This window comes from Pinus tabuliformis, chromosome 8 (assembly GCF_031772625.1).
Source record: "Pinus tabuliformis cultivar Carrire ecotype Pingquan chromosome 8, CPIR1, whole genome shotgun sequence".
In the NCBI taxonomy this organism is placed as follows: Eukaryota; Viridiplantae; Streptophyta; class Pinopsida; order Pinales; family Pinaceae; genus Pinus; species Pinus tabuliformis.
This window is the reverse complement of record NC_142294.1, coordinates 1,491,318,495-1,491,330,689: the sequence shown is the minus strand read 5'-3', so window position 1 is coordinate 1,491,330,689 and position 12,195 is coordinate 1,491,318,495. Positions and strand designations below refer to the sequence as shown.

Sequence of the window (12,195 nt, the reverse complement as noted above, 5' to 3'; positions counted from 1 at the left end):
GGGCATCCAAATTTTCACATGGTATCAGAGCTGCAAGTGAAATAAGAGAGCAGTGCCGGAAGAGCCCAACACTGAAGGAAGAAGGGAAGTTGAGGTGCTGCATAGGCAACAAATCAAATCCCTAGAGGGATTGCGTAGTTCAAGCCAGGAGGGAAAGATTTTTGTGGTAAATCTCTCTCTGTCTCAGTCGACAGAGAGGTAGGATTTCCAAATTAAGATTTGTTAGTGGCAGAGGGAGAAGCACAGCAAAAGCTTTAGCGAAGAGGGGTTCCTGGTGTGATGCAGTTTTCTGTAGGTAGTTGTTGGGCAAAAAGACGTCAAAAGAAAGAAGAGACACTTGAGAGAATTTCTTCCTCAGAGAATTCCTATCCATGAAACTTCGAATTCTCATTTGCTAAGTAGCGGCAGGAGAGAGGAGGTCATTCGACTTTTTTGAGTAGCAGAAATGGCAGCCAATGGGTTGAGAGACCAGGATCGATTGGATGGTGCATCCAACTATCTGATCTGGAAGGCAAGGATGTCATGCCTTCTAGATGAACATTTTCTCAAGGCCTACGTCGACAATGTGGTAGCCGTGCCCACGGATCCAGATTCGCTCAAGAAGTATAGGGGAGAAATAGCAAAGACAAAGAGAATGATTCTCAACGAAGTGAAGGATCATGTAGTCTGTCAGATCGCTGGCAGAGGGACTACCAAGAAGATGTGGGATGCATTGTCGACGTTGTATCAAGGATCTTTCGAGCAACGAAAGATGTACTTAGAGCAGAAGACAAGGTCCATGCAAATGCAGAATGGGGAACGCATTGATTTGTTCCTTGCAAAGCTTCAAGAGACCTGAGACGAGTTAGCAATTGTGGGGTATTCACCTCTATTAAAATTGGCAGCCAGGGCAAAACTTCGTGTGGGTCATCGTATTCATGGCTGATAATATTTTTATTAGATTCCTCTCGTCGAGAGGTGTAGGATTGATATAAAGATCATCCGATTCCGATAAGTATTCATGGAGATATGAATTTATTTTTATTATGGAATTATTATCAAGCCGACCTACAACTCATGTAGGCTCAGAAGCCCAACAGTCGCATCTATTCAAACACCAACGTTGTGTATAAATACAGGAGGACTTTTCCTCATTTGTACTCATTCATCTCATCACATCTCTCTCTCTCTACTGCGCAGAAAAGAGTCTCTTCTCTACTGTGCAGAAAAGGGTCTCTCTCTCACACATCTGAAGTCGAAAGCTGCTGAAACTGAAGATGCAACTGCAGAAGTAAAGATTGACCTACGTGGACTAGAAGATCTCCTCATATGAACTGCATTGTAGGTTCATCTGAACCTCCTCTGAAAGCCACAACTTTTGGTGGTGGAATCAAGTCAATCCGACGGACGGTTTGCAAGATATCGACTGCCCTAGTTTGAAGCCGGAAGCTGCCGAAACTGAAGCTGCAACTGCAGAAGTAAAGATTGACCTACGTGGACTAGAAGATCTCCTCATCTGAACCTCCTCTGAAAGCCGCAACTTTTGGTGGTGGAATCAAGTCAATCCGACAGACGATTTGCAAGATATCGACTGCCCTAGTTTGAAGCCGAAAGCTGCCGAAACTGAAGCTGCAACTGCAGAAGTAAAGATTGACCTACGTGGACTAGAAGATCTCCTCATCTGAACTGCGTTGTAGGTTCATCTGAACCTCCTCTGGAAGCCGCAACTTTTGGTGGTGGAATCATGCCGATCCGACGGTCAGTTTGTGAGATATCGTCTGCCCTAGTTTGATGATGAAGCCGCTAATGCTGATGCTGCTGATCTAGGGTTTGCTACTGCTGATATGAATCAGATTTATTGTACTATTTCTCTCTACTGAATTACTGAAGATAAAAGAAGATTTGATCAAAGGGTTTCCCCAGACATTGTGGGGTTTGTCCCTGGCTAGCCGCCACATCTTGTGTCTCTTGTCTTGGCTTGTTTTCTGTGGATCGTTTAATGTTCTATTTGCACTTTACTTTATGTACATGTGATTGCTAATCTGTGGAATATAATAAGAAAAAGAAGTAAACTGTTATAAGCATAGAACATACCATAACTTAACAACCTCAGTCTTCCGAGATGGTAAGACTGGCCCTCAAATCAGTTTCAGAGGAGTGGAAAGTATTTTTCTAGAGCATCCTAGGCAGGGAGAACTTGCCGAACTGGGAAGGAATGTGGGCAGCTCTTAAGAAAGAGGAACTAAGGAGAGACTTCATCAGATAATTGTCAAATATAGACATATCTGGATCAGGGAGCTTGCTTCATGCAATGCTCTCTGCAAGTAGAATGCCTTGCTAAGCCAACATAATCAGCGTTACACAAATCAATGTCATACCATATCGCCAAATTCAACTTATCAACGTTTAGAAGCCAGATCAAAACTATTATCAAAGTCATCAATATCACAGTATCAATTCTTCCAATTGGGAGAAAACGAGGGGGAGCTCATATTTAGTCTTGACCTCATTTATTATTGTGCCAACAAGTTGTAACTTCATCAAGTCATTCTCATAATCATAATACAAGACATTTCGAACACTAGGTGCAAATGCATATACCAAGGGTGAGTCATGCAGGTTCCATTTTCATGTTGAATCACAGCGATCAATACCTTAACCATTGTGCTAGTAATAAGAAGGTCAATACAAATCCATTTTTCCAAATACTCACATAAGTCATTGAAGGTCACTATGCCCACATAGCATTGACATCAAGGAAAATCAACAATCGTCAAATCAAATCATTAGTCATAAGGTCAAGTTCAACTTTGCAATTGTAGAGAGATCTATAAAACATATCTCAATCATCAATTCAAATTTCTAAGTCGTTGTCAAGCATCATGTCAAAGTTCCAAACATGGCTTATCTATATCAATTTGCCAAGTCATACCAAACCCTTGTAGCACAAACCTCAAACATAATGACATATCTATATGTATGTCTCGGTCACAAGTTCATATTATGACAAACATTCAAGCTTTTGTTGCTTTCAGATCTTACTGTTATCTAAACACATCTGTGTAATTGACATCTTCCAGGTGACCATCTGATTTCATGCACAATACTGCATTTTTCTATGATCAACAAGTTAACCCAACAACTTCATAAATCAGTTTACAGTGGCAAAATATGTCAGAGACACCTAGATTCAGAGTTCAAACAATGTCATAAAACTTCATATGATGTTCAACTGTAGTCAAACCCCTATACGCTCCCTTCAGGTTAGCATGGGAGCGTCTTTAGCTTCCTAAACGCTACCTGGGCCTTAGCATGCATGTGTCTAGGGATGAAATCTCCTAGATCTGTGCCTGCGTGTGGAACATAAACGCTAATTTTTGTACGAGCTTCAGATCTGAGACCTTGCTACAATTCAATATTGTCAAATGCACATAAATCATACTTCAACAGCACAAAATGCAAATAGCAATATGAGTAAGAACCTTGAGAAGAGATTCTCCCTCTGACTAGGAATCTACTTCATTCATCTTCATTCATGTCATCAACCTGTATCTACTAAAGTCAGGCAACAACAGATCTATTAGATCATAAACATATATCTACCATGGTCATCAACACCAGGGTATCAATCTTTCATCAAGCGATTAGACTTGAAAGATTAGGGCAGTAGACAGGTGTGACATCATGTCTCAAAGATTATGAATACAATAATACTTTCCATCAAGATAATCCCACAAGTTAGGTCAATCAGATACGCTATAGTTACTCATCCCATCAATACATGACCATAGTTAGTAAGAGATCTAGAATATCAATCTCACAGTTATACCTCTAACATCAAGCTTATCATGCTTATCATTATTAGTAGGATCAAGATAGGTCATTAAATAAGACTTTACCAAAACAACAAGAGTATCGATTTTTCTTTCCATATGCTTTCATTATGCTTATCACAAGCATTATCTGTGGTATCATGTATAAAAGTTAATGAGCTATCCTTCTATATGAAATCCATCATGACCTATGCATGAAAAGTATCAAGAGTATCATCTACTAAGGTCAAGGTGCTAGCCTTCTTTATAGGATCAAGATGTCCAATGGATGGATGTTAGCCAAACATCCAGAGTATCAATGTATCAATATTACGTGGCTTCATAGATTTCAAGAAGATCAAAGGTCCAATACCAGGTGCATAATTTCATCATAGGAAACATAGATCCAACTCACTTTCATATGCATGTATGATCCATTAAAGAAAGAGACATCATACCTTAGAGCTTACCTAGCCATCAATGTAAAAACTGAAATACAACATACCATGCATACCTTGTGGTATTCAAATACATGTGCACCGCTTCATTAGACATAGGCCGCTTGAAGCACTTTGTCATCTTTTCATATAGTGCCTCTTAAACTTTTCCAGCTCTAACCAGCCTTCCTGCATTTCAAATGATCCTCAAGAAGAATCCAATCATCACATCTCATCAAGGAGGTTAGAAACATCCATATACTCAAATAGATATGCACGAAGTATCAACAATAAACATAATAATCAAATCCATAAATCTTAAACAAAAGTAAGAGACATCATAAGTCAAGAAGTACTTATCTTCAATGAGAGGTGATCCTCTCCCTCTTGAACCAACCTTCAAGAGCCATCAATGTCCATAGTCCATATACCAATGCTGAATTCAATTATCCAACCAAGCCTACTAGGGATTATCCCATTTAGGGCTTCATCAAATATTCTACAAGTGCTTGAGCATCTTTACATTGACCATATTAGGTTTCATATCTCATATTGTTTCCATAAACTAGGGTTTTCTCTCCAACCTTAACCTCATAGAATTCATCAAACCCTAATAGTTAAGGTTCTTAGGGTTTTCTTCAAATCCTAGAATTCTTTTAGGTCTCCACCGTCCTCTTCTTGTTTCCATTAATGGTGTCATCATTGGGGTGATCTCCATGGCTTTTCTTCAACCTGGGTCTGATATGACGTTAATTTTTCATAGGGCTACATTGTTCTTTGCTTTGATAATTGCATTTCTTCATTTAACATATTAAGTTCACCCCATATCATCATTACATTATTAATGTCTACATCATTATTCATCAACATATGCAACTATGTAGAAAGAACAACATCATCATCATCAATGCAAGGGAACATAAAGGAATAATAGAAGAAAATCATGCACACATAGAGACTGCAGTTGCAAAAATTAACAAGGGCTGATAAATTACAGGATGACGAAGCATCCTTTCTAACAACAATTGGTAAACAAAGTGTTGGGTCACTCATCAAGTTGTGGCCTGACTTACAGGACATCAAGGCGTCCTTTCGGTTGCAGCAAGGTATTAGGGTTTAGTAGCGTCCTATAGGTTGTAGCCTGTGAATTAGGGTGTTGACACCTCCCTCAATGGTAGCTGAAATCTTGATGTAATTAATTTTTCTTTTGAAGGGAGAAGAAGACAATTACTAAGAAGTGTTTGGTGGTTTTTTACAGAGAGGGGGTCTTCCACCTAAAAATCTCTATGTCGACTATTTTATCTTTCTGCATTGTTGTATGGTGTTGTCTATTGTGGATTACTGTTTATGATTATTTGAAGAAGAACAATTATAATAACTGAAGATTAACTAATGCTCTGAAAGGGATTAAAAAGTGTTAATTGCTAAGAAACACTGATTCACCCCCCCAGTATTTCCAACAGTCACGGTCATGTCTTAGTGATCATTTATATATCATCCCTATCTAGCAAATAGGTGGACCATGTGTGCAACAACAACTAGTCACAATGTGACCATAATATTTTATTCGATCAGGGGTTAGCTTGTAATGAACAAAGTTCGTAAACGCAACAAAATACTCAAAAGATCTAAAATATATAAATATCCATTATAAGACAAATAATATATTTATATAGAAATGTTGAATGTACATAAGATATGAGGTATGTGATATTGTTATAACTGAGAGTCCCTTATATATACCTAGGCAGGTGCCCCTTCATGAATGGTCATGTCCTTAGAGACATGCCTCTTCTATACTAATCACTAATTAATAATTATTATGATTGTTATTATTATTTATATTTACATTTTATATATATTGCCTTCCTCTTCAGAAAGTTTTCTCCTCAAAGCTTATTCCTAACAAGGCGTGTAATCTGTTTCTTTGTCTTTGTAATCTATTTTCATCTTTTGGAATTATTCAATTTGTCATGTTCGATGATACAAGATGATAATATCCTCTGAGTGATAAACAAAATATTTTTTCCTCTTCAGAAAGCTTTGTGCTCAAAGCTTATCGCTGACAAGGCGTGTTATCTATTTCTTTGTCTTTGTAATCTATTTGCATCTTTTGGAATTCTTCGATTTGTCATGTCGATGATACAAGATGATAAGATGCTCTGAGTGATAAAAAAAATATTGCTTTCCTCTTCAGAAATCTTTGTCCTCAAATCTTACTCTTGAAAATGCGTGTCATATGTTTCTTTTTCTTTGTAATCTATTTGCATCTTTTGTAATTCTTCGATTTGTCATGTTCAATGATACAAGACGATAGGATCCTCTAAGTGATAATCAAAATTGTCACACTGACAAGGAATCTGACCATCCTAAATTAATCTTTTGTAGAATTTTGCAATTATTTAATCGTTGGAATAAATTGTTATTGTAAGAATGGATTGTGTAGACATCAATGTTCTTCAAAACATAATTTGGTTGTTTCCGTTTTGAGTGATAAAGATATGTGGACTAATTGAGATGTCTGCTCTTGTTACTCAGATGTCAATAAGGATTTCTTGTAATTTCATTTTCCCTTATCATGTGTGTGGCAATTTCTTGATTTACTTCAAGTATTGATGTTGTTGAGTTGCTTAAAAAATCTTCACTTGGAATTTTCATCGTCTAAACTGCAGCATCAGAGTATGGTTTGACTTCAATCGGGTTTGGACTTTTCTGAACTTTGAAGTTAATGGGATCTGTAATTGTTCTCTTTTATTCAACTTGAATTTCCATATTGGAATATTTCGATGGCTCCTTCTCGATAAGCTATTGTACTTTGTTTTTCAAGGGCTTCTTGTCCTTCTTAAGCTTAATTTGTGTCAACAATTTTTCACCATGGTCCTTGAGTCGAGAAACTTCTTCATTTTTGTCAGCGGTTATTTTTTTAAATTCCCTTTTCATAATTTGTATCACTTTTTGACTTTCTTGAAGAATTACTTTTGAGATATCTTGTCTGTCTCCTGGTGTTACTAAATCTGATTTCAATGTAACGTCTTGTAGTGTAATTTTTTTCTTCACGTAGGAAAATTTTAAAAACTTCTTCTTCGTATTTAGGATGAAGGACCTTAGTGTTTCCATCCAGGGTGAACCCAGAATAATGTCACCCTGATCACTCTATAAGGATCAAATCGAGAATTGCAATATAAATGTATAAATCTCAATGTTTTATTGTAAATTGGTTATGTAATATTGTTTTTCACCAAAAAATCTAAACTTTCGATTATATTTGACTCAGGAATCACTAATTGGTTTGTGATTTTAGGGTTTATATATTTTTTACCTTTGACGAGTGAAATAGAAATAGTGACATATTTTCTTGCAAGAGTGCCTTTAATTTTAATTAGCATTGAAGCATAGTTACGTGAGGTTTCTAAAAATCTTCCTTCACTTCCGAATTAGACTCTTTTTCTGGTCTCGAATATTTAGATTCTCTCTCTTTTCATTTATTTCTCTTTATTTACTAAAAATCACCCTTTATATGTGTGTGTGAGAGTGTGTTATTTCCTTACGATATAAGGTTATTCTTAAATTCTTAAAAGTAACTATATATAACATTGATTTATTTTTATTTTATTTAAAATAAAGTCACCATTAATGAATCCGAAAAGTCCAATTTGACAGGTCGTGACTTATTGAGTTGGAAAGGTTAGCATTCTCATAACTTATTGATTTGGAAGGGTTTAATGGTCTCATTTGCAGGTGGCAGTGTGCAAACGTGAGTGATTACTTAATATGTAAGTGTGCAAACGTGAGTGATTGCTTAATATGTAAGTGGCTCATCAAATATATGACAAGAGAATAATAGTGAGTGGAAAAGATGAGTGGACCAAAGGGTTGTGGGAATAACGGAATAAAGTGGTGATGGATAAGTCTACAAGCTCGATGGATTAGGGCCGGTGGAGGTGACAATGTGGCTTGTTGAGTAGTGGCAGTGGCAGTGGCTATGCGCCCAGTTGAGCAGTGGCGACAACCTATCATCGGTGGTGCAAACTCTATCGGTGGCCCCACGGGTTGTTGCTAATGGCCTAAGTATCTTTTTATTTATATTTTTTATCACTTAATTTTTTAATTTATGTATTTATATATATTTTATAATTTTATTTCTATTTTTCTCCTTTTTCTTCTTGTTCTATAATTTAAATTTTCCCTCCTTATATGTATATGTATATGTATATGTATATGTATATATATATATATATATATATATATATATATATATATATATATATATATATATATGACTATATTTTTAATTCCTTATATATTTTAAAAGTTTTTTTTTTCTTTTTTCTTCTAAATGGCCAAAGGCATGACAACAAAAGGGAGAATCTCCAAAAATGTATAGTGAAACGCATCGATCACAACAACAACGAAGTTAACAGAGAGCAGATGGCCAAAGGTCGGATCAAATTGGCTCTACGCAGCAATTGAGCGGCCAGAGGGTCAAACTACTCTGATATCAATGTAAGAAACAGAGTTAGTATATGAAAAAAAATACTGAGAAGATCTGAAATATGTAAATATCCATTATAGGACAAGTAATATATTTATATAAAAATGTTTAATTTACAAAAGATATGATATGTGATATTGTTATAACTAAGAGTCCCATACATATATCTAGGTAGGTGCCCTTTCATAAATGGTCATGTCTTTAGAGACATACCTCTTCTATACTAATCACTAATTAATCATATATATATATATATATATATAAAACACAACCTTTTTCTTCACCAATATATTTTTGACAAGTTACAACATACATTCGTAGGCAACTCAATGTGTCCTTGTTTTGGTTAATTACCAAACACAAGGGAAAATCCCATCAATTTGATGAGATACTTAGGTGGTTTCTTCGGTTGTTTGATTTCATCTTTTAGTGTTTTTCCTTGTAGAGTAGTGTAGGAGGAATAAGTTCCATGTTTACAATAGTAGGTTTTCATTTATGTTTTCTCCTTGATATTTTGGCTCCTACCTTATATGTAGAGGCTCTTGAGAGTAAGTAGTTAGGTATGAGAAAAAAACTTGAATTGTAAACATTATATATGGATTGATGGTGTTCCACCCCATTCCAAAATTTAGTTCCTTTGTTCATATTGCAAGCAGAGTCATAATTCAGCTCCTTTGATCATATTGCAAGCATAGTCGTCAAGTTTGCCACATTTGAAGCTTGAAATTCAAATTTAGGTGAATTGGAACCCTAGTTTGAAATTCAGAGAACTTCTATCCAAATTTGACATGTGATCAGGGATTGACACACAGAATAAGTCACCACTCGTTATAAGTGTCAAATAAGGGAGATTTGACACCGGAGTATGGAAGTAACTATTACCCACCATTTTGTGGGTGATATCCCTAGGAGAATTTTTTTTCCAAGATGGTCCTCAGTCGGCAGCAAGCATCCCCTTGCAGCCACCAACTAGTTCGTTGTGCCATTTCTCCACCACCCGATCTAGCCATGTGGTCCCTCAACCATTTTCCATGATCGTATGTTTGAAGGTGGGCGTTCCAAACCTAAAGGTATGTCTTGTCATTTAGTAATTGAGTATTGTGGTTTACTTATGAAAACTCTTGGGCATGGATTAATGGGGGGATTCAACGGAAAGAGTGGACTAGTTTTGTGCTCTTGTCCCCTAAACTTCTTTTGGATGTTAACCTTGGACCCTAGTCCCGTGGGATCTATTTTACTGACCTTTGGGATTTAGGGATGGTACTACATGGGAAACCATGATTTTGGTAGCATGGTCCCGCTCCCTCATCCACATATATCACTTCCCTTCTGCTCATTATAAACCCATTCTTCATTCCTCCCACCTAGTTCCACATGCCCCCACTGGGTCCATAAAGAGTTAGCCTTCCCCCACCCTTTGCCCACACTTGGGTCGGGCATGGAATGATGCTCAGAGGATCCTACAACTAAAAAGAGAAGAAAAAGCATATTGGCCACATTCAACAGGAAAATGTACCACAAATGTGAAAGATGGTCAGGACAACCACATTTAGCATGTGGGGAAAATCCAATACATGAGCTCTCCCCCATTTCCATGGCCATCACCCTAGTTCCTATAGGCCCTAGATGAGCCTCCTCTATCATTCAGGAACCCATGATTGTTCCAACCATTGGTGGGAAATGAACCGCCCCACCTTAAAGGGGGTATCCACTGCTATACTTTACAAATCATGCTCTCATTCCTTAAGCCCTGAGCAGTTAACAAAAGTAAAAAATAAAACGAAAAAGGCATATGAAGAAGGGTGGAAAAATCAAGGTCGGGGCCACTCATGTACCACAATTGCTCCCTTCTATACATCATTTACCCAAGTATGGGCTTCCCTTTATTAACTACCTTTGTACCCTAGCATGTGACCCAGGGTTGCCCCTTTCATTCCCTACTCCGTTCCATCACTTTATCATATGCCATCGCCATTTGAAGGATGTACCATGGACATATCATCCCCTTTAGAAGTAGAAACCACCTAATAAGGTGCTTGGTTAACCCCCACCCCTCCCCCCTCGGAGCTTGGAGACATTAGCACATGCCAAAACCCACTATGGAAAGGCATGCCATTATGAAGTGCCACCTGTTGCCCATGGTTTTTAAACTCTTTTACTTGATTTATCTAATGACTTGGTGTACTGCAAGGCAAGGGGACACATTGGATCTTATGAAGGATTGCAGATGGTCTCCATTTTGGGTTTGGTCTCCTTATACGGGATCCTAACCCTCCAGAGGGCTACATTGGCACATGTAGAGTGTGTGTGGAGAACCATGGGCCCCCACAGCAGCAGACAATATTCCATGGATCCCTAGAGTCATTAAGAGATTGCTCATGGTTCAACTGTTGGAGGAGGAAGATGCACCTGGTTCACCATGCCCAATCGGCCCCATAGTTACATCATGCACTTGGCAAATCCCAGGACTTGTATGATGATGTGGCATTATTTATACCATCATCCGAGCCCTTTCAGAGGGTCTACAAGCATCTTCTATCTATTTGGAGACCCATGAGGACACATGTGTGCCCCCACACCCATTTAGAAACACCACGGGTTTATTACTTGGAGAAAAAAGGGCTAACCCCTTGTCCACTGCTTTTGGGAATCCTATTCTATATTATGGCACTCATGGACTTCATTAGGCCCACTCTAAGGCCCAACGACATGTATTATTAATCATTCAACCCCTTGGGTTTACTCTTTTGATTTTGAGCTAGTTTGGTGGGCTTGTCACCAAAAGATTGTTATTTTGTACATTATTTTATTTTAGGGGTTCAATTAAGCCTCATTAGGCAAATCGAATTCATTTGGACATGTATAAATACAAGTGAGTGTTAATCTAGGTTGTCATTGATGTCAATATGGCAGTGGCTGGGATGGAAAATATTCTTGAAAATGCCAGAAGATGACTACAACTCTTGTGCCCTACCTCCAATGATTTTCATGAAGACAAACCTCCAATAATGTTGAAGGAGACAAGGTGATGAAGAAGGCAATCAAGGACATGATGGTGTCCCTACATTGAAGAAGGCAAGCATGATGGTGTCCCTATATTGAAGAAGGCAAGCATGATGATGACCCTACATTGAAGAATGGAAGGATAATAATAATGATGACTCTATGAAGACGAAGACATGACAAGGACACAATTACTAACAAAGGAATCACCATGAAGAAGCCCTGCACCTTATTTCTGCACTCATAAAGGACCAATCACATTAAAAATGATTTTTCACCATCTTAGAGGCATAATTCTTCCATGAGACCTACACCATCTTAAAGAGCATAATTTTGCCTTTCCAACGAGCTATTACTTAGCCCAAAACTCCAAGCGGTTTGGGAGAAATGAATTTTTGAAGTTAATTTATATAATTCTGACAGTGAGCCGACCTGTGTTAAGCCAATTTATGTCGGCCAAATTACAGAGATG

The 12,195-nt window shown here is 37.6% G+C and overlaps 1 protein-coding gene across 9 annotated transcripts in view; it reads right to left on the bottom strand.

Moving 5' to 3' along the window:
• The window catches only part of LOC149241467 (calcium-transporting ATPase 5, plasma membrane-type-like), a 375,751-nt gene that overhangs the window by 50,810 nt on the left and 312,746 nt on the right, over positions 1–12,195 (bottom strand). The window contains exon 29 of one of the 9 annotated variants that reach the window (XM_089373992.1): positions 4,323–4,417. The exons of the other annotated variants lie outside the window; for them this stretch is intronic. Within the exon in view, the coding sequence (XP_089230118.1) occupies positions 4,405–4,417 (13 nt within the window). The 3' untranslated portion in view covers positions 4,323–4,404. Of the gene's footprint in view, positions 1–4,322; positions 4,418–12,195 lie in introns of those variants that run through there. 9 annotated transcript variants of the gene reach the window in all.